Here is a 23,265-nt window from a genome sequence, read left to right as displayed (position 1 = left end):
TGCCCACAGAGCAAAGCCATTTGTGAGGTGATGGACACGATACAAAAGAAAGAATTTAAGGGACACGGTGGATCTTGTACCTAAAATAGGCAATTATCACGAGGTAGATGAAACACTAAGCACCTACAACTAACTCCATTGTGTTTAGTTTGTTATATGGATAAAATGATGACCATTACCAGAGTTCAGTGGTTTGCATTAACTGCCTAAAAAACAGAACTCTCTTAGATAAATTAGTCCTGGGAAGGAAGAGGTTATGGTTGGTCATGAATCATATGGTATAAATCCATCCCGCCTACAATATTACCTAAGTGAAGGCCCCGAGCAGGTGCATATGTTCCCATTAATAATGAGAGAGAACACACAAAAGAGAAAAAGGTACAAATGAAATTTAATATCCTGACTGATACAACTGAAAGGGAAGCCTCCATAGTTCAAAACTGAAGCGGACATGTAAAATATACATTTCACCTTCGCAAAAAGGCACAAAAACAACGAATGCCAAATAAGACAAAAATTCTAAAACAAAAATAAAATTAAAAAAAATAAAAACCTGCCCTAGCTGGTTTGGCTCAGTAGATAGAGAGCATCGGCCTGTGGACTGAAGGGTCCCAGGTTAAATTCCAGTCAAGGGCACATGCCCGGGTTGTGGGCTCGATCCCCAGTAGAGGGAGTGCAGGAGGCAGCTGATCAAAGATTCTCTCGCATCATTGATGTTTATATCTCTCTCTCCCCACTTCCTTCCTCTCTGCAATCAATAAAAATATATTTTAAAAAATAATAAAAACCTGGTTAACGAAAATCTTTTAACAAAAACTCCTGTAAGTAAAAGCTATACCAACAGAACTTTAGAAATAGGAACAAATCATTATGATTCTTAGTAATGTTCTTTGAACACTGTTTCTGACATAATGTCCACCTCTCAAAGCTCAACCGAGCCTCACTTCCACCAGCCTTCTTCCACTCCTGTATCTGCACGTCCTACCCACAGAGCAGGAACACGTCATCATTCCTGTCCTCCCTTTTGAACTATCTCAATAGGCATATAATTTGTAGGTAAATTATAAAGGTAAACATTTTTTTGGTGACAGGGGCTCTTTTAGGCATGTGGTAGATACCCCCCAAATACTCTACTGAGAGGGAACAGGCACTTTTTATTCGGCCGCAGAGAGATAGCAGTGTGTCTTACAGAGAGAAGAATACTTACATCTTCTGTGTCCTTAACCCGTAAAATCTGTTCCCTCAGGTCCTGTAAGTCATTAAATGTGGACTGAGCTGTAATAGAATATACTAGTGCAAACCCTTGGCCATTCTTCATATACAAATCCCTCATCGCTGTAAATTGCTCCTGTAATAAAAATACGCAATTATAAACATGATTTCTTGAACACACATTAGGACAACTTAAATCAGAATAATCACAAGTGAGCAACTGCATTTTTTATTTACATGCTATCATGACAATAAACATAAGACACTATGCATGGTTTCTAGAAACTCCTGAGGTGAATGTTCCTGCTCTCTACTTACCTGACTGGAAATAACAACAATAAACTAGAATTAGAAGGAAAATCTTAACCACCTTAATTTACTTTTGTGTGATTTAGAAAAAACTATATATCATTCATTACTTTTTTACTAATAGATCCTAATTAAATCATTTCAGTGCTAATAAAGATGATCTCAAGGCAGTGATGCTAGAAAACAGAAGCCCAAGTACTGAACCTGGAGGCTCTCAATCATGAAGAGCGTGTAGAAATAAGATGAATCTGAAAAGAAAACTTAGGAGTAACCAAGGACACAGGCAAAAACCAAGCCAGGGTTGTTTCCTGGAAACCAAATGAATATACAGTGAATCACTTATCTAAGGTTGTTGAAAAGTCAGGGGACTTGAGGATATATGCAAGAGATTGTTTAGGAATGAGAGACCATGGACCTGAAACTATGTGAAGAGGGGGTTGAGGGTATGAGGAATAATCAAAGATGTTATGATAAATGGAACCAGGTTCCAATGAAGTTAAAGGGTATGAAAGAAAGGAGATGGAAAAACGGAAGTGGTAAGTGGAGAGCGTCATGCTTGAAAAGGAGACTGGGTGGTATTACAGTTATGGGCAATCACATAGTCTAAGGTAAGACCATGGGTGTGAACGGCTGAAGCAGGATGGAGGTCAAGGAACTGACATGCCAGGCTACTGGATTATCTACAACATCTACAGAGATTCTATCTGGACACTAAAATCACCAAGAGTTCTAACTGAAGCAGTATTAGAATGAGCAAAAATCTTCAAGGAGTAAGAAGTGATCGGAAACAAGATATACTAATGTTATTGTACTCATTTAAAGATAAGAAAAATGAGGCTCCAAATAATCCTAAAGAGTTTTGTCAGAAAACAAGTATCTGGCCCTAACCGGTTTGGCTCAGGGGATAGAGCGTCGGCCTGCAGACTGAAGGGTCCCAGGTTCGATTCCAATCAAGGGCATGTACCTTGGTTGCAGGCACATCCCCAGTGGGGAGTGTGCAGGAGGCAGCTGATCGATGTTTCTCTCTCATCATTGTTTCTAACTCGCTATCCCTCTCCCTTCCTCTCTTTGAAAAACCAATAAAATATATTTAAAAAGAAAACAAGTATCTGTCAACAGCCCCTTGAGATGTTAAAATACTAATAAAAGCAAAATAATCTTTATAAAAATGAATGACTATGGTGACAAGAGACAAAGTCTTATTTAAACCCAGTGAACTACCTATCTTAACTAAAATTCTGGGTTTGAAATACCCTTTTTTGGGGCAGTAACAGCATCATCCTTACCTGAACTCAGGGAGAAGAAACCCAACACAGAGATTCCATAGGTGAACTCAACATATAATTTAATAGTGAGATATGAGCTTTAAGTCCACCATCGATGATTTCATGCACATAAAAACACTTAAGAAGCCCTACATTTAGAGAACTTGTTCTTAATCATAATAATTACTTTTACTCAGAGGAGTTGATCAGATGATAAAACCTGTTCACAAATTGAAATCTATCATAAAAGGAGAAAGCATGCTTACCGTTCCTGCTGTGTCCAGGATTTCGAGCATACACTGTTGGCAATCTACTTCAACTTGCTGTTGGGGGCGGGGAAGAAAAAGTGAAAAAGTAACATCAAAACCTCGTCTGTTTTCCTCCCCGCTCTCACTCCAGTGCATAGGAACAAGGGCAAAGTGCTTCCCCAGAGTGTGCCGGATCGGTGAGACTTAACTTGGTGTTACAATTAGGAACAGGAGGTCTCAGGCATTTTCTATTAATATTACAGAAGCCAGGACTATCAATGTTGGGTTTGGATATTTTCTGATCACTGTGAACTCTGAGTAATGACTTTTGTTATTACTAGAAAGCTAGTGGTCAAATTCTATGACTTAAGAAAAACTGTAGGAAAACAGGCACAGTTCTAACAGAAAAAATGCATAAAATGATCATTCATATTATTTTTAAAGAAAACAAAGCACAAAGTATTAAATTTACTCCAAATGCAAACAAGGTTTGGGGGCAAAGAAATTTTGCCAACTTACTATGTTAACAGTTTTACTGAAATATATTATATCCCAAATTTAATACACAGGAAAATTTTAGTTTAAGAGACACAGGGAACACAGAGCTGCTAGTGAGTATCACTGAACTCATATTGTCCTCAGGACTTGAGGAAAAAGATACTTCTTTGGAAAAGCTGTGTGCATAAGGTGAAATTTTATAACTGAACTCTACTTTCCCAGTATTTTATTTTATTTATTTTTTTGAAGTGAACATATCAAGATTTTATTGTCACATAATAAAACAAAATATGAAGCTTAGAACTGGACCCTTTCTCTTATCTCCTCCCAGTTCAAAATGCTTGCATCTCTTAATAGCCAGCATTCTCTTAGATCGGCAGTTGGGCTCAACACTTTTAAGCCTCAGCACGATCTTCTTTGTAGCTTTAGCCTTTTTTTTTGGTAAAAATCGGCTTATTCTGCCCACCATAGCCACTCTGCTTCCTGTCATGACGCCGCTTTCCCTGCGCACACAGAGAATCCTTGCCCTTCTTGTTCGTGTTACTTTGTGGGGTTGATGTTTGCCACACTTCTTACAGAAATTCCCGTGGGTTTTAGGAACGTTCACCGTGTTTGCAAGAGCACTATCGGCAGGGAAAGCCCAGTGTTTTATAAAAGAAGAGAAGGTTGGCTTAAAGAAAGTATCAGCTCTCAGGTGTGGACACTTTTTAATAAAGAAGGGACCGAGAAACGTGGTCAATCTCCTGCCTTCCAGGTACAGGTCTCCATGTGGAGTTACAGCTTTAACCAGCAACTGATTTGGGGGAAATCTCAGTAATGCAACACTGTCTCTAAAATTAACCTAAGGCCTACTTTAAACTCGGCTTCTTTGTCAGATCAGGGACTGAGGAGCACCACTGGTGGCCACAAATTCATTGTCCCACCACTTGTGGGACAAATGTGGTAGCCTGCCCAATCTGTAAACGGGCCATTCAATGAATAATGAATTAGGCCTGGAGCTTCTCAAAGTATCTAGAGCACAATTTTGTATCCAATGTGCAGATAATGAAATTGCTCAGTCAGTACAGTTCAATGAACTTAATTTCCTTTTGTTGAATGGTAGGTTTAATCTTTTCTTTTTCTTTCTCTCCCCTCCTTCCCTCCCTCCCTCCCTGCCTTCCTTCCTCTTTTGGTATACTGTTAGTTATAGTCTTTTTTATAACACTGTCTTCTGCCCACCACCCACCCCATCCCACCCCATAAGGTTTGGGAAATAAAATCATAAAAATCATCCATAATTCTAGCTAATCTTGTAATTAAGTAAAATAGTATATTTTGTCAGGATCAACTTTTCCCTTTTAAAAAGCTTTTATTTTTTAGATTCACAAGAAAACTTGACAAAAATACAGAGTTCCAATGTACCCTTCCCCTGTTTCTAGCTGGCCTCCCCTACTATCAGCACCCCACACTTGAGTTGATTCTGTTAGAACTAATGAACCTACTATATCAACACATCATTACCATGCAAAACCCACAGTTTACATTAGAGTTCACTCTTGGTGTTGTACATTCTACGATTTGGGATAAATGTATAATGACATGTATCTACCATTATGGTATCATACAGAATTCAACAACCAATTTTTTATAGTTTAAAGATGAAATTTCTTTAAAGTTATTATATAACTAAACAAACTTTCAGTCACTGGAAAACTTCAAGCATTAAAGTTACTTAATTTTCATATTTTACCTTTCTGTAGGAGTCTTCTATCGTGGGGTCATATTTTTCAACAAAAATTCCCTGAACAAACTGAACTGTCTAAAAAAAAAAGGCAGAGAAAAATTAAAGAATTAAAAAAAAATCAACTCCTCTAAATGTTATTAACCTCACAATGTGGTAAAGATTAAATGAAATTATGTGAAAAGTCTGGGTAAACATCTTTCAATATAAGGACATGCTAATACATAAGAGTAACTTACTATGGAAGGAGCTGATCATGTTCAAAACTGTCAGCAGTGTTGTTGCTGATGCCGCACTGCTAATTATTACGTATATTACGTTTTAAAATGCAACATAGATACAAATAACGACACAGATTCTAATTTATTAAAAAATGAAAATTATCAGCAAACTCCCACTACTCCTCTGTATTTCTATATATAACTTTTATCTCATGCTCTGAAAGGAGACAGACGTAAGGTTCTAAATTTTAAAGTCTTGAACCAGCCTTTCTAATTTTGGGGAAAAGATAAAAGGGAATTAAAATGTACTGGATTTATTAAATTTATAATCACATTCAAATTTCACATTCACACCAGCTGAGATTCAAATGTACACCATCCTGATTCTGAAGCCTATGCTTTTCACTGGAAAATGCTGCCTACAAATCTTTTTCAGATTACCTACTTTTATCTCTAGGATTTCTGTAAAGCACAGACTAGAAACTAGGTATTTTATCACTTGACAAATGGAAAGAAGTACAGAAGATGACTGTGAAATATTTCCTGGACAGCTTTAAACAGGATCTGGCCCATTAATCCTAGAGAAAAGGGTAAAGGTGTGGGCTGAGAGTCTGACACCAAGTTACCCAGAGGAGTATTTTGAACATGATTTTAGCTTGAGCTAAATAGATGAACTTGAATATAGTAAACTTCAAGCATCTTTCTCTTACTAATCTCCTCTTCTTCAAAGGAAACTCAGGATATAATCACACCAAGAACTTTAAACTTCCTAATATGCTTTATGCTAGAGCAGAGGTCCCCAAAATATGGCTCAGGGCAGAGGGTTAGAAAAACACTGTTTTCCTGCCCCTGCCCCTGCCCCTGCCCCTGCCCTTGCCCCTACCCCTGCCCCTGCCAGGTGGCTTGGTTGGTTGAAGCACCATCCTGTACACCAAAAAGGTTGCAGGTCTGATCCCCAGTCAGGGTGCGCACAGGAGGCAACCTGATCAATGTTTCTCTCACATCAATGTCTCTTTCTCTCTCCTCCCCCCGCCCCCTCTCCTCTCCTCCAAAATCAATGAGCATATCCTCAGATGAGGATCAAAAAAGTCCTAATCTGGCCCTAGCCTGCTTCTCACCTCATTTCCCTCTACTTTCCCCCTTGCTCATTCCTACCCCAGCAATTTCGACTTTTCTCTTAGTTGTTTCAATGCTAATTTAGGTTCACTTGTCACCAATTTGTACTTTTCGTTCAAAGTCATCTCTCTTGCAATTATAATCAAGTGGTTCTTTGTTTAACTGTGTATTTATCACATCTCTTCCAGGATGATGTAAGCTCTGTGCAGGACCGGGATGACTTGTGTTCACTGTCACAACCCCAGTGCCTGACATTGCAGAAGCTCAATGAACAGTTACCAAATAAATGCAGCATGCATACAAAACATGGCCTTCGCTCCACTTAAGTCTGGGCTAGGGTAGGGCTTACTCCACTGGTATCTACAGTATCAGTGTAGTCTCTCCCAATGAAATGTAAATTCCTTAAAAATGAAAACAATCTTATTTCTCTTTGAATCATGAACACTATAGTAGGTAACCAATAAGTACTTGGTAAATGAAAGAATGAACGAGCCACCATTATAAAACCATACATCCATGGTTATTGAAAGAATCCCTGTGCCCTCTGGGTCAGATATAAGCATATAAGAAACACTGGCACCTTTTCTCTTTAGTGACTTGAGGTTTCAAAGCAAAAACACAGCAATATTCTTTTTGTATTATACTAGTTGGTTATAGTTAGGTGGCTAACTTACCAGAGCAGACTTCCCCACGCCTCCTGAACCAAGGACCACTAGCTTGTACTCACGCATGGTGTGGTCTGTTTAAATACTGACAATCTGGAAAAAAAAAAATCAAAGATAACTACATATGCTAAGATTAGCCTAAGAATGTACAACTGCTACATGAAATAATGAGATTTTATTTTTGTTTGCTTTCCCCCTTAAGACTATCAAAGCGAAGACAGAGGTTGCACAGTAAAACCATGCAGATTTTAACATCACTTTATAGGACTACTGCCAAGCATTTTACTTCATTAAAGATCATTTTTGACTAGCATCAATCATTAGCCTGTTTGTTACTTCTAAGAGTGTTTGATCAGAAAATAAGATTAAAACTAGCAGTTATAAGTACAGTCATAAACTCAATTATTTATGAAGCTCTCATTTAAAACAGCTTATGTACTTTTTTGAAGTTTACTCATGAGCTTTAATATAATGTACATACATGCTATGTAATTTGCTTAAAATAGCATATAGTAATTCTATACTATTTTGTTCACATTATTACATATAGTTGAACTACGTAAAATGTTAACTCAAAAATTATTAGGATACAAATGGGAGATTAGAGATAATATCGTTAAAATTTTATATAGGTGGGTAATAGTAATATATTCCATAAGGCCCAAATTGCTAAAGAGAAAAAAAAAGAAATATACTCTGATTATCTTAAAAAGTAAAAAAGGCAGGAAAGTATTTCCAATGGCCATGATGGAATATGGAGGAATGAACTTGCCATCCTAAAATAACAGCAAAATACCAGACAAAATACATAAAAACAACTGCTTTCAGACACTGGTCGATAAGCAGTATAGGACTATGATCTCTGAGAGGTGGGAGGAAATGAAGTGAGATCTACAACGGCCCTGGCTTTCTGCTTGAAGGCACTTTTCAGACTGTGGTGCAGGGAGGAAGAACTCAAGCAGAGACCAGAAGCATATGAGGGAAGAGATTATGCACAGAGAATTCCAGAAATCTGCACAGGGGTCCACTTGAGTCTATGGCCAAGCACTAAGCAGGGCATTCAGGATGAAACTCCATGAGGCAAGGCAAAGAATAAACAGGGTCTACAAGCTGACCGATTCCCAGAGTGCTGGGAAATAGGGGAGTTCTGACCAGAAAAGTCCTCCTTGTTGAAATACAGAAAATTAATTCAATCCGAAGATTCATACTTGAGAAGCAGAATCACTAGAGAAGAAGAATTCTAGATGCTTCCTAACAAAGCTCAAAAACAAGTCTCCGAAGAACAGAGCCAATCCATAGGTAACTCAACTACCTATCATAATAAAACTCCAAATACTTTAAAACATGAAAAAAAATTCCATCGTACAATGTAAAATTTACAATGTCCATAGCATCCAATAAAACATTAGTAGATATATGAAGAAGAAAAAAAATGTGACCTGAAAATGAGGGTGAAATGAGTCCACTGTAACAGCCACAGAAATGAGATTATGTAATGAGGTCACTAAAACTATTATAAGCATATAAGTATGCTCAAAGATTTAAAGGAAAATATGAGGAAATGATAGAAATAAAAAAGAACCAAAGTAAATTTCTAGTGTTCAAAAATAATATCTGCAGTGGAAATATCACTGAATGGGATTAATACATATTAAATACTGCAGATGAAAATTTCAGAGACCTAAGATGCAGAAAGCAAAACGGTGATGATGAAGAGGGTAAAGAGAGAAGTAGAAGGGGGAAAGGGAGAGGGAGAAAGGAGAGAAGAAAGGCAAAAGAAAGAAGAGAACCACAGGACAATATCAAACTATCAAAAGTATTTTCCAAAATGATAAGAAATATAGATCAACAGATTTAAGAAACTCAGTAAACCCTCTTCTCAGTATAAATACAAAGAAAAGTACAAAGCACGATAATTAAATTCCTGAAAAGTTGTCAAAAAAGAGAAAGAAAGTGTTATAAGAAGCGAGAGAAAAAAGTTTAGATGAATGCTAAATACAATGAATATATTCTTCAAAAATGAAAGTAAAAGAATTTTTCCAGATTAAAAAAAAAAAAAAAAAAAAAGCCGGGGGTTCACCAGAACACGTTTGTAACAAGCAAAGGAAGTTCTTCAGGTGGGAAGAAAATGCTGAGACAGAAACTTAGATCTACATAAAGGAATGAACTGTGCTGATCGATGCAACAACATGAATGAACTCAAAAACACGCTCAGCAAAATAAACCAGACACAAAAGAGTGAATACTGTATAATTTCGCTTACATAAAATTCTACAAAAGATGAACTTATAGTGCCAGAAAGCTGCCTGGGACCAGTGGTGGTAGGGCAGGGGTGATGACAACCAAGGAGTATAAGGGAACTTCTGGGGGTGATGGAAATGATCTGCACCTTGACTGTGGTGGTGGTGACATGGGTGCATGCATCTATCAAAACTTACTGAACTGTACATTTAAAATAGGTGCATTTATTACATGTAAATTAGAGCTCAATAGAATTTAAGAAAATTCAATGGGGGAAAAAAGGGAAATTTCTCAGAGAGCCAATTATATACATAGTATTATGAACTGAATGTGTTTCCTGCAAATTTTTTATCTTTTTAATCCTCATCCAAGGATATTTTTTCCATTGATTTTTAGAGAGGGTAGAAGAGAAAGGAAAAGACAGAGAAATATTGATGAGAGAAACACATCAATTGGCTGCCTCCTGTGTGCGCTCCACCAGGGCCCAGGGCGGAGCCTGCAACCAAGGTACATGCCCTTGACCAGAATTGAGCCCGGGACCATTTGGTCTGCAGGCCGACACTCTATCCACTGAGCCAACCCAACTAGGGTTCCTGCAAATTCTTACGTAGAAAACCTTCTCCTAATCCGATGGTATTAAGAAGTGGGGACTTTGGGAGGTAATTAGGGTTAGATGAGGTCATGAGGGCAGAACCCTGATAAATGGGATTAGTGTGCTTATGAGCGATCCAAGACCTCAATTCTCTGTCTGCCTTGTGAGGATACAAGACAGCCAGGGCGCAGGTCTGCACCAGACACCTCATCTGCCAGTGCCTTGATCTTGGACTTCCCAGACTCCAGAAGTGTGAAAAACAAACTTGTTTAAGCCATTCAACCTGTGGCAATTTGTTACAGCAGCTCAAACTGTTAAGTAACATAACAAGGATAAATCAGTAGACTATGCAACAGACATAATGGCAAATATGATTGTTGTTCTGAATCAAACATTTTCAAAGCACCTCCTAGGTATCAGTTCAATACGAGGTGCCAGGGACATAAAAATCAAAAGCATATGCTTCCCATCCTCAAGTAGCTCACAGAGGAAGAAAAAATAACTACCACATGATGTGAACAAAGTTATCAGAAACAAAATTAAAGGGGTGGAGGATCAGAGGAGAGTGCAGTTTTTCATGCAAGTTACATAACAGCTAAGTAATAACTATATAGAAATGCTCCAAGTCTGTAGGGAAGGGCATTCCAAGCAGAAGACACACCTTGAGCTAACACTCTACACCATGAAATAGAGAAGATCCAGGGAAGACCACGTCGTTCGGTGTGGTCAGAACACAGGGTATAAAAGGTCTGAAAAATGAGGCTGGGTATGGAGACTGGGCAATGCTTGCAAAGGCATTTGCCATATTAAAGAGTTTACATTTTATCTAGTAAGCAATCGGGGGGGGGGGGGGGGGAGACTGATTTTTTTGAAAAGTAATACAGTTAGATATATACTCTGGAAAGGTAACTGATAACAATATATAAAATGGATGGAGGAAAGAGACACTAGAGGCAGGAAGAAGAGTTATGGGGAGCGACTAGAACAGCTCAGGTGGCAAGGACAGAGGCCTGCACAGCAGCACTAGGCTGAAGGGGGAGCAAGCAGTGCTTTCCTGCGAGGGGACTCCGCAGCCAACTAGAGGTTATTAAGGTGAAGGAAGAAGTCAATGGTAACTCCTAGATACCTAGCTGGGAGAAATTAGGTGGCTGGTAGCATACCTCCCATTAAGACAGGAACTACAAAAAGAGGTTTAAAAAGAAAGTTAATACTTTCAGCCAAAAATTTGTTTTGAGAATCCTATGGGAAAGCAAGTAGAGTCTGGAAGCTCGGCAGAAACCAGTGGGCTTGAGGTATAGACGTAGGAGTTGTTATGGAAAAAGGTAGTTGAAACCAAAGATGATCAATCCAGGGGCATTTATTCAGTGAATACAGAAGAAAGGTTGGAACTGAGCTCTGAGAAACAGCCACATATAGATGGATAGAAAACCTGAGGAAAAAATGAAGTGGGAGAGGTATATTCTGGACCTGGTCACCCTATACCTCTGTTTGTATCAAGTGATTCTCCCATTTCTATGAAAAAAAAAAAAAAAATACTGACAATTAAACACAAGACCATGTATTTCATCCAGACAGATCTCCGTATCCATAACTCCCTTTCTAGGCCCCAAGTGATTCTTAGTCTTAGGACTGCTGTCATTTCAAAAAGAGGTGATTTCATTCAATCCAAAAAATGTGTATCTTTCAAGAGGGAATCCTAATATAGTAAGGTTCATTTATACTCTCCAAATTACCTCCTAGGGCAAGGGAATTTGGGAAAAGCACTCAGACATGGCCAAATTATTTTGGGTATTCTGCAACAATAAAATATTTGGCTGGTCCTCAACTCAAGTGGCAAGATAGTTAAGTTCCAAAGTCATATTTTCTTTATAAATAAATACCATGGCTTACAAATGTAAGTCTATATGCACACATGCAAATACAAGAATGTATAGCTCAGATGAAAAGACACACACATAAATACCCAATAAGGAATAATGTGAATTAATATTTTCTTTTAAAGGAGTTAGTTCTAACTCATTACTGCCAAGTTTGAAAACCACTATGTTCTTCCAAGCAAATCCCTTGCCTTTTTATGGAAATCTCTTGTGCCCTGTACTCTCAACACAGCACCAGAAAATTTCTCACTCTGGTTAAGATTCCCTGACAAATAGGAGGACAAGAATAAACATTACACTATGTTTAAATTTTAAGTCAATCTTGAGTCTCTAACATGGTCCAGAGTTATAATATAGCAATTTTTCATTCTTTCTTCAGCAAAAGCTGAACTAAACTTCACAAAATAATATATAACTTCATTGTCATTTTGACACAAATCGATCCCAACTTTGTTTCTGTTTTTAAATATGTAAACTAAGTACAAGACAAAATAGTTTCTCCACAACTAAACCTACAAAACAAAATTTATTGAAGAAATTTTAGAGAAAAAAATTTACATTAAAAAAAACACTGAAGGTAGTTTCTTAGCAAGAGGTTATTTTGCTGGTTAAATATTTATAGAAGCCATCTATATTTTAAAACTTAAAACTGACCACAACATGCTGAGGGTAGGGCAGGGGGTGGCTAGTGATGAGTAAATATAGAAATCATGGTTAAGACTTAACTTTCTGAAATAAAAAAGTGTTCTTCATAGTATATCATAATGGAAGTTCAACTTTTTTTGTAACATGAAATCACAGTATTTTCTCATTGAGAAAATCTTGATATTTTCTTCTTATTCTTCTCAAGACAAGTACTTTGGGAGGAGGATGTATACAGAGATAAAATGATGAGTCATATATACTTATAAAAGAAGCTTATAAATTAGTCTTCACACTCTTAGAGGCCAACATAGATTCCCAACAAGAGCACACAATCACAGATTTGAGGAAAACAATTTGACAGGGGCAATAAATATAATAAACAGAACAAAATTCAAAGAAAACAGAGTTAAGAGGGTCTATAGAAGACTGTAAAGTAAATGTAATATCCTTAAAGAAATTTGTGAAACACACATTGGGAAACTTAGGAAATAAAAAAAAGTTCAGTAGATGGGCCAAAAAGAAAAACAGACATAGCTAAAAAGCAAGTAAGTGAACCAATCTACTGAACCCACCAAAGGAATGCAGAACAAAAGGACAGAGAGAGAGAATGTATGAAAAGAGGTAAGAAGGATAAACCCCAAGTTCTGCCAGCTCTCTGACAGGAAGTCTATAAATCGAACAGAAAAACCAAAGAAATTATAGAAGAACATTTCCAGAGGGTAAATAGGAAAGTTAGGACTCTTAGATATAAAGTGCCCGGTGAATGCAATCATCATCATCATCATCATCATCATCATCATCATCACTACCACCATTATCATCATCAGAGATTCACAATTGAAAATACTGTAGTGAAATTTCAAACCACTAAAAGTGACGACAAAATCCTAAAACGTTTCTAGAGAAAAAAAAAATATTCCTTCTCCCCTTGAATATGGACGGGTTTAGTAAACAAAACTGTATGAGTGATGTCTGACTTCTGAAGCTAGAAAGAGTACCAGAGCTGTCAAGCTGCCCTGAAGCAGCCACTTGGAGAGAACACAGAGACAGAGTGGCCTGAGGAGCCCTAGCTGTCTGAGTCCTCCCAGAACAGTGAATAAAGAAACCTTCAAGATGACCCCAGACAGTCACCATCTGACTACAACACCCTGGAGACCTCAGGCCAGACCCACCCAGCTGAGCCACTCCCTAATTCCACAGTTAAGAAACTCTGAGTGATAATACATAGTTATTGTTTTAAACCACTACATTTTGGAATGGTTTAATAACTAAAAACAGAAAGAAGAAAGGAAAAATAAAGGAACAGATGGACAATTATAAAATAATAGAAAAATATCACGCTATCCAAACATATCAGTAATCACATTAATAAGTATTCAATAGGAAAAAATTAAAATACAAGGCAAAATATATAAAGCAAAAGTTGACAAAACTAAAGGGAAAACTAGGCAAATACACAATCATAATTAGATTTTAACATTTAACCCAACAGATATATATAGAACACCACACCCAACAACTGCAAATTACACATTTTTTTTAAGTGCACATGGGTCATTTACTAGAACAGACCATGCTGGGCCACAAATCAGGTCTCAACAACTTTCATAGGACTGAAATCATACAGAGTATATATTTTAACCATCATGCAATTAAACTAGAAATCACTACATAATCTCAAAATGTTTGTAAATTAAACAACACAATTATAAATAATACAAACAAAAAGAACTAAATAATATCTACACTAATAAAAGAGAAAGATGCAAATTGACCATACCTTTCGATGACCCACAACCAATCAGGAGTATGCAAATTAACCCAACAAAGATGATGGCAGGCACTGAGCGGCCGGGGGTGGGGTGGCGCTTGTGTGCACACGCTGGCACCAAGCGGCCTGGGTCCTGGGGACGGGTGTCCTCGGGACCCAGGCTGCTCTGAGCCTGTAGGCCCGCAGCGCCTGGGATCCCAGAATGACCCCGGCCACTCCGGGCCTATGCGCGCAGGTGCTGAGCAGCCAGGGTTGGGGCGGGAACATCCCCCACAGTGAGCAAGCAGACAGCAGGGCCCTGCTTACCGCTGTGGCGGTGGCGAGCCAGAGAGCAGACAGCAGAACCCTGCTTGCCCCTGGCCCCGGCAGCGAAGGGCAAGCGGGCCCCCACAGAGAGCAGACACCAGGGCCTGCGGGGGCATCAAGCAGGCAGGTCTGCAGAGAGCAGAGAACCACAGGGAGCAGGCCTAAGCCATCAGTAGGACATCCCCTGAGGGCTCCCAGATTGCAGAGGGTGCAGGTTGGACTAGGGACCCCCTGCCCCTGTGCATGAATTTTGTGCATCAGGCCCCTAGTGTGTGTGTGTGTGTGTGTGTGTGTACAACACACACACAAAATTACTGGAGTTGGTAACCCAACAAAAAATGGAAATGACTCAAGAAATAGAAAGGCACAAGAATTAAAAACATGGCAACCACATAAATCAGCAAAAATTATAGCCAGAATCTAATTATCCCTGTAAAATATATACAAAAATCTGGAAATAAAACTCATAATTTGGAAGGAGTTAGAAAGTAAAGGTAAGTTAAAGTTTTCCTCTTGCTTGGGGAAAGGATAAGTATATTGAATCTCTATACATGCATGTTGAAAAATATAAATCTAAATGTGAAAAAGGTAATGTCAAAAACTGGGTAATATATAACCTAAAAATCACTACAGGAAAAATGGGCAAAGAAACTTGACCAATTCAACCAAAATTAGAAAATGAAAAACAAATAATAGTAAACAAAGGTAAACAAAAGTAGTAAGAGTAAGACAAAACAGATCAGTAGTCCCAACATTAAACAAAAAATCCTTCTAAATCCTAATTTTGTAAACCACACGATAAAAGCTTAAAAAAATAATACTTAACTTACATGTGGCAAATCTTATCCCCCCGCTGCCCCCCGCCCCCCGCTCCTGCCCCACAGATGAGGAAGAAAAAAAAAGGAACACAAATTCTGTTTTAAAAGATATTTATCCATCAATTATTCCCAAATAAATCTTTACCAAAATCTTTGAAATTCTTCAACAGTTCAAGTAAAGGATCAAAATATTTAATCCAACCCTCTACCCTCTTACTTATTCAAGAGTCAGATTTTTGGCATGTTTGACAAGTGGTCTTGAAAGGCTTAATATGTTTTATGACAACACATGCAATAACCTACCGTTTGAAATTATTCCTTAAACAAAATGTGTTAGTGAGTACACTTTTCTATTATAATAATCTCTGTAGCATCTGTAGTTATAGCTCCTTCTTCATTCTTATTATTTATGCCCTCCCTGTTTTTCTTTTGATCAATCTTACCAGGTTTGTTAATTTTATGTCTTTTTAATCAACTTTGGCTTTATGAATAGTTCACTGTAGGCTTGTTTTATATTACTTTAATTTCTGCTTTTAAGTTTATTGTTTTCTTTTTTTCTTCTTTTCTTTTTCAAATTTAGACTAAATGCTTAGCTATTTAATTTTCAGTCTTTCTTATTTTGTAATTGATATCTCAGATATTCCACCAGGGATCACTTTCCTTCTACCTAAATTCATCTTAGTGATGTTCCATTGTCAGTTTTTATCTGAGAATTTATGTTACCTACACTCTTTAAAGATATTTTAGTTTCAATAGTTATTTGTTCTCAGGACACTGTAGTTATTATTCTGTTGTTTTTAACTTTTTCTTTTAATAAATCACCCTAATTATAGATCTTTTGAAGTTAAACTGTTTTCTTCCTTTGGCTATTTTTAATATTTCTGATTATGTGCAAATTTATGAACTGTTTAGGTTTTGATTTTTATCTAGTCTACTTAGGATTTATTTGGCTTCTTTAATTTGTGATTTTGCAAGTTTATAATTTTCAATCATAATCTCCTCAAATATTATCTCTACTTGATTTTTCTTCATATCTGGGTTCTCCTTAGATAACTGTCAAGTCTTCTCATGCTCTTCTATTAGTTAGGACATAGACTAGGCTGCTGTAATAAGAGACCCTATTGAGGTTTAAACAAAATTCAAGCATTTTTCCCTCTCATATGACAACTGAAAGGGACAGTAAGGGCTGGCTTGGCAGCTTAGCAGTCTAATAGAGCTAAACTCCTACATCTTGTTGCTCTGTCATCCTTGGAGTACTGCCCTCTTCCATGTGACTAAAAACAGTTCACCACTATGTCTACAGTCCAGTCCACAGGAGATAAGGAAGAGGAAGAGAAATGCCTTTCCCCTTACAGGCATAATCTATAAGGTTAAAACCTATGCACGCATAACTTTCACTTGTATCCAAATTGCCAAACCTTGTCATATAGTCAAACCTCACTATCACAAAGGCAGTGAAATGGAAGCTGTAGCTGGTCAGCAAAGTAGCCAACGAATACAGCCATTACCTAGGAGACATGAATCAAGGGAAATCAGTAATTTCTGCCATAATTTTCCAATTCTCTTTTTTTCTCTTACATATTTTCCATTCCTGTCTCTTTATTTTGGTTAAGTTATTTTTCAGATCACTTCCCAGTGCACTAATTCTCTAGTTTAATCTATTATAAAACCAACCTAGTGATTTTTAAAATTTCTATTTCTATTTTTATTTCTAGAAGCTCTCTCCCCAACCCGCCGTCTCATTCTCTTTCTCATAAGCAGTATAGTGAAATGTTTAGAAGCCTGAACTTAGGCTACACTCTATCTGACTAGAATCCTGCTCTACCACTTACTAACCTGACTACAACCTTTCCTCCTAAATATTAAACACTTGGAATGCATCTAATTAATATTAGAAGGAAGATTATCTCACAGTATCCAAAAATATTCCATACTATGTGCCTTTGGGTAGGACATGTGCTGTCAAAGATAAGGTTTACTAAATTAGGTTTACTAATTTATGCTAGGTATAGCTAAGTATATTAATTCTAGACTCTTGATAGATACACTTCTATAGAGGTATTTATTTCAACATTATTCTCTTACGGGAATTACCTCATAAATTATATAATCCAGCTGTTGCCAACCGGTGGTCCGCGAGGTCCGAAAGGTTGGCGACTGCTGATATAACCATAATTTTAAAATTTAAGACTAACACAAAACAAGCCATAACTAAAGCATGAATTTAGAATAATTTCTAAAGCAAATGGCCTTTCACTAAATTTCTGAATCATTATTCTTTAAAAACTACCTCATTACTCAAAACCAGCTGAAATGCTGTGAACCTTCTTGAAGGGAAAGTAAAATGATGTGACCAATAGCAACTAAATTGTACATAGCATTGTTTCACAAAGGTTTTTTCCCTTTATATTTTTTAGTTCGTCAAAATCAAAGCTGTAGAGCATTATCCCATTACAAAGATGAGAAAAGCATACAAAGTTTAACTTGGATTAAATGACTTTGGAGAAAAGTATCCAGGAGGCTGTATTGTCTCCTGATTCTAAATGTCATTCTCTTTTCAATGTATTATGCTTTGCTATAAACAATAACAAGAGCATACATTTACTGAGAGCTTACCATGCTCCAGCACTGTTGTAAGAAATTCTCACAAAAAGCTTATGAGGTAGGTAATTTGCCCAGGCCACACATCTAGTGAGAGAAGCCACGATTCAAACTCATAGGTAGAGGAGTCAATGAAGGACAAGCAGCAGCAGCCAGGGAGGCAGGAGAACACCACATGTGTGGTTTCTAGGAACAAAGAGAAGAAACTATTTCAAAGAGGAAGTGATCAACTGTTACATGCTGCTGACGAGTCAAGATGACTGACAACTGACCACTGGATGTTACTGGAGACTCGATGAGCTCATTTCAATGAAATAACCTAGGGGCAAAAGCCTGTCTAGGTTCAGCCAAGACTGGGCAATAAGAAATGGAAATCATACTACAGACGATTTTTTTAGGAGTTTGCTTAAAGAATAGAGTAGTGGGGTGGTCACTACTACAAAGGCAAGGGGACTTGGATTCAAGTGGGTTTTTCTTTCATTTATTTTTACAACAGGTAGAAGTAGGTTCATCAGACATTTAAGAGCTACTCTATAAATGTCCAGAATGGCTACTACTCTGATGACCAGGTTTACTGCTTGACACTAGAGGTTACAGTGCTGTAATTCTGAACCTTGCTTCTTTTCTCTCCAAACATTATCTCACCATCTTTCTCCAAGGTCATCAAAATTTTTCTTTTTTTTTTTTTTTTAAATATAGTTTATTGATTTTTTACAGAGAGGAAGGGAGAGAGATAGAGAGCTAGAAACATCGACGAGAGAGAAACATCGACCAGCTGCCTCCTGCACATCTCCCACTGGGGATGTGCCCGCAACCCAGGTACATGCCCCCGACCGGAATCGAACCTGGGACCCTTCAGTCTGCAGGCCGATGCTCTATCCACTGAGCCAAACCGGTTTCGGCCAAAATTTTTAATAAAATTCTTTAACAAATAGCCCTTCATAGTTCATAATCTATATATATAAAAACCAAGCAACCGGAACGACGGAACAACCGGAATGACCGGTCGCTATGACAAGCACTGCGGAGGCCAACTGGCCCGATCAGGGCCCAATCAGCCTCCCTCAACCTCTAACAGCCCCCCCAGCTCCCCCCCCCCCCCCCCGCAGGCCTGCCCTCGATTGGCCCCCCCAGCCTTGATCGGGGGGCGGGGCCGGCTGGCCAACCTCCCACTAGCCCTGCCTAATGGCCCCCATCAGGGCAGGCTGGCCGACACCCACCCATGCACAAATTCATGCACTGGGCCTCTAGTTTAGTTATAACTGCTAAGGAACAGTTGTCAGTGGATTAAAGCAAAAGATTGGGTTTAGAAATGAAAGTTCTGTTGTAAGAAAGTCTCTTATGCTATTTATACCTCATATATTCTGGTTTCCTTTTAAATGAAAGTTAAGAAAGTTTATAAGTATATGTCTAAAGGATAGGTAAGTATATAATAAAATCTGATAAAAGCAATGAGAACATCAGGACTTGAATTGAGAACACCTATCATTAAGTGCTGGCTCTATCACTTGCTGGCTGGAAGACTTTGGACTCCTTAACCTCACTCAATTCTCATGACCTATCAATAACAGCATAACACTTACTATGTGTCAAGCATGATTCTAAATATTTTAGTTTTGTCAACTTATTTAAATACAACTCTAGTATGTTATAATCACCACTTTATATAAGAGACGGCATATAACCTAGAGAGGTAAAATAACTCATCAAAACTCACATACAAGTAGAAAATAGAACCTGGAATTGAACCTAGGCTTTCTATCTCCAGTGCCCCCATCCTGGCATTGGAATGATACCATCTATCACATAGGTATGGTAAGAGCATTAATTGAGGCAATACACACGAAAGAACTTTATAAAGTGTATGAGTTAAAATTGGTTAAAAAAAAAAAAAAGATGGTAGCAAATTCCTCAAAGTACTGAGAATTAAAATCCTTACAGTACCATGGCAGATAGCCCTTAGGTCTTGCTATCTGGTTGGAATTTAAAAATCCTGCCTTAGGCTAGAAAACTATACAATTTATTCCATGAAAATGATAGATCAAAGCATGATCTCTCACAGGTCAAATCAGTTAAATATTCCCGTTTAAAAGCCCCATGAAAACAAGAGACTCAGCTTCTTTCTTCTTCTTACATCTTGCCATGTCTTCCTCTTCTGTCAAACTCCAGTATCTTGGTTTATACCCCTCCTTTAGATCTGTAATGCCATATCTACTTCCTTTTTCTCTCCAAACCCTCTATGCCCTCTGGAGTGCATTTCAATCCCCAACTTCAAAGTTATATTCATTAGCTCATGCTTTTAGTTTTCTCTTATTTACGTGATCTCTCATTACTTCTTTTATAAAAGCTACTTAGCCTCTGATCACATTTTTTTTTTGGATATAAACTTACATACCATTAAACTCACAACTTAAAAGTGTACAATTCAGTGGTTTAAAGTATATTCACAAGGTTGTACAATCATCATCACTAATTCCAGAACATTTCCATAATCCTAACAAGAAACCCTATATCATTAGCAGTCACTCCCCATTTCCCTGTCTCTCCAGCGTCTGGCAACCATTAATCTACTTTCTGTCTCTATGGATTTGACAATTCTAGACATTTCTATAAATGGAATAGAGTATGTGACCTTTGGTGTCTGCACTGTTTCACTTATAATGTTTTTCAAGGTTCATCCATGTTGTAGTATGTATCAGTACTTCATTTCTTTTTACAGCTGAATAATACTCTATTTTATGACTATACCACATTTTGTTTACCCATTCATCAGTTGATGGACATTTTGACTACTAGGACTAATAATACTATGAGTTTATATGAACATGTTTCCAGTTCTCTGGAATATTTACCTAGAGTGAAATTGCTACATCATACAGTAACTTTGTTTAACCTTTTAAGGAAGTGCCAAACTGTTTCTACAACAGCCTTACCATTTGCCATTCCACCAGCAGTGTTATGTTCTAAACCTGCCAACACTTGCTATTGTCCATTTTTTAATTACACCTTCCCTAGTGGATATAAAGTAGCATCTCATTGTCATTTTGATTTGCATTCCCTAATGTCTCTGGTTACATTTTATTTTATGGGATTATATTCCTCTAATTCACTGTCAGCAAACTTTTTCTGTGAAGGGCCAGTTAGTAAATATTTTATGCTTTGTGGGCCACATACAGTCTATATTACATATTCTCCTATTGTTTTTTTGTTGATTGGTTTTTAAACAGCAAAAACAAAAGCCGGATAGCTTGAGGACCATACAAAAACAGGCCTTAAACTGTAGCTTGGCAACCTCTACTCTGATTGTTTCATAATTATTAGCCTTGCCTTCTCTATCAATGTCAATTTTGTTGAAAGCAAGGTAAGAACTATTTTGTATTCCTTCATAGTGATCTGCACAGAGCCCATGAATAGAAGAGTAGAGGCTCTAAAAATACTTGAACTGAACTTCTTGCACAATGAATGTTCCTAATTTAAAAGAATATTATGTATCTCTCCACAAGTATTTATACAGTATAAAGCTTCTAGTTTTTAAAATGATTACTAAAAGTAAAAAGTCATTTTTCTTTTGAAAGTGGGCAGCTTAACTAAGAATATTGTAAGAAAAAAGTTTCATAATGCCCTTTGAATCAAAATTATATTTAGTCAGTTAACTTATTAAATAACTTTCTAACACCAAATGTATTGTAAGGACATACTTCTGAATCAAATATCTCTAAACCCTAAAGCTACAAATAAAATTAAAATGAGAGTAATATATTATGGCAGAACTTGTAACGTTACATACAGCCCACCAAAAATCAAAAGGTGCATACTTCCAGTAAATGTGAAAAACCAATAATTTCAACAACTGAGTTTTACATTCTGGAAATTATAGGCTGTTTGTATACAAGCACTCTGATATAGAATGAAAACTAATGTAAGAGCCAGCACACATAACCAGCTCTTTCTCTCTGGGCAAGTCACTGAATGTCTTTGAAGCCCACATTTTCTTATCTTTAAAAGTAGGAGTTATTCCATCTATCCTATCTTGTTCACAGAATTGTGAAGATCAAATGAGACAAAGTTTATAAAAAGCACTCTACAAATATTACTCATATTGTTAGAGGAATTCTAAACCAAAACCAAGTTTTCCATAAATAAATAAGTAAAAATGAGTTCTCAGAGTCTTCATAGTTGTAACAAGTACTTTTCCTAATGGCCCTAATGACATCAAGGAACACTACGGTGATTCTTTTTGAAGGCTTTCTAGCAGAGGAACGGAAGTCAGCACAAACTGGTCTCACATTCTGAATGGCATAAAGCAGTGGTTCTCAACCTTCCTAATGTCGCGACCCTTTAATACAGTTCCTTATGTTGTGGTGACCCCTAATTTCATTGTTACAAATTGGACATAATTAAAGCATAGTGATTAATCACAAAAACAATATGTAATTATATATTTTTTTCAATGGTCTAAGGCAACCCCTGTGAAAGGGTTGTTCGACCCCCAAAGGGGTCACGACCAACAGGTTGAGAGCCACTGGCATAAAGGTTAACCAAATGCATAAAAGCACACAGACCAGTTTCCCAGGTCTTAGAAATCTAAGACAACATTCATTCTTTTGCATCTTTAGCTTATTTTAGCTAAAAGAAACAATGTGCTAAATATTCCTTTAAACACTGAACTGCCTGCTAAACATCCAATTGGAACTGAACAGTAACCTCAAAAATCAAATCACAGTAAGTAGTAAAGTTTTGATTTAACAGAAGAGATAATAAAGCAATGGTAACATCTAATATTCCATGGTAAGTACTTTATTTTAAATATATTTTTTGTTGATTTCAGAAAGGAAGGGAGAGGGAGAGAGAAACAGAAACATCAATGATGAGAGAGAATCATTGATTGGCTGCCTCCTGCACGCCCCCTACTGGGGATCAAGCCGGCAACCCAGGCATGTGCTCTTGACCGAAATTACTGGGGCACTTCCGTCTATAGGCCGACGCTCTGTCCACTGAGCCAAACCAGGTAGGGCCCATGGTGCATAAAAGCATAGTGATTTATACAGGCCATAACATTGAATTTCATGAATATACGGTAGGGGTACTATTATTATCATTCCTATTATAGCTAAAGAAAGCAAGGTTAAGAAAAGTATCTTACCAAAGATATCAGACAGT

The 23,265-nt window shown here is 37.4% G+C and overlaps 1 protein-coding gene across 3 annotated transcripts in view; it reads right to left on the bottom strand.

The window, feature by feature from the left end:
• RAP1A (RAP1A, member of RAS oncogene family) overlaps positions 1 to 23,265 on the bottom strand; it is a 57,249-nt gene that overhangs the window by 7,286 nt on the left and 26,698 nt on the right. For 2 of the 3 annotated variants that reach the window (XM_070396496.1, XM_070396498.1), the window contains exons 2-5: positions 7,264 to 7,347; positions 5,262 to 5,330; positions 3,053 to 3,109; positions 1,208 to 1,348 (exon numbers count right to left, since the gene is read on the bottom strand). In XM_070396496.1, the coding sequence (XP_070252597.1) occupies positions 1,208 to 1,348; positions 3,053 to 3,109; positions 5,262 to 5,330; positions 7,264 to 7,320 (324 nt within the window). In that variant the 5' untranslated portion in view covers positions 7,321 to 7,347. Of the gene's footprint in view, positions 1 to 1,207; positions 1,349 to 3,052; positions 3,110 to 5,261; positions 5,331 to 7,263; positions 7,348 to 18,120; positions 19,086 to 23,265 lie in introns of those variants that run through there. The other variant, XM_070396497.1, reaches the window with a different exon arrangement.

This window comes from Myotis yumanensis, unplaced genomic scaffold (genome assembly GCF_028538775.1).
Source record: "Myotis yumanensis isolate MYYU_CA2020_CCGP unplaced genomic scaffold, mMyoYum1.0.hap1 SCAF_17, whole genome shotgun sequence".
Taxonomy (NCBI): domain Eukaryota; kingdom Metazoa; phylum Chordata; class Mammalia; order Chiroptera; family Vespertilionidae; genus Myotis; species Myotis yumanensis.
The sequence above is the reverse complement of the archived record's forward strand: the minus strand, read 5'-3'. Positions and strand labels throughout refer to the sequence as shown.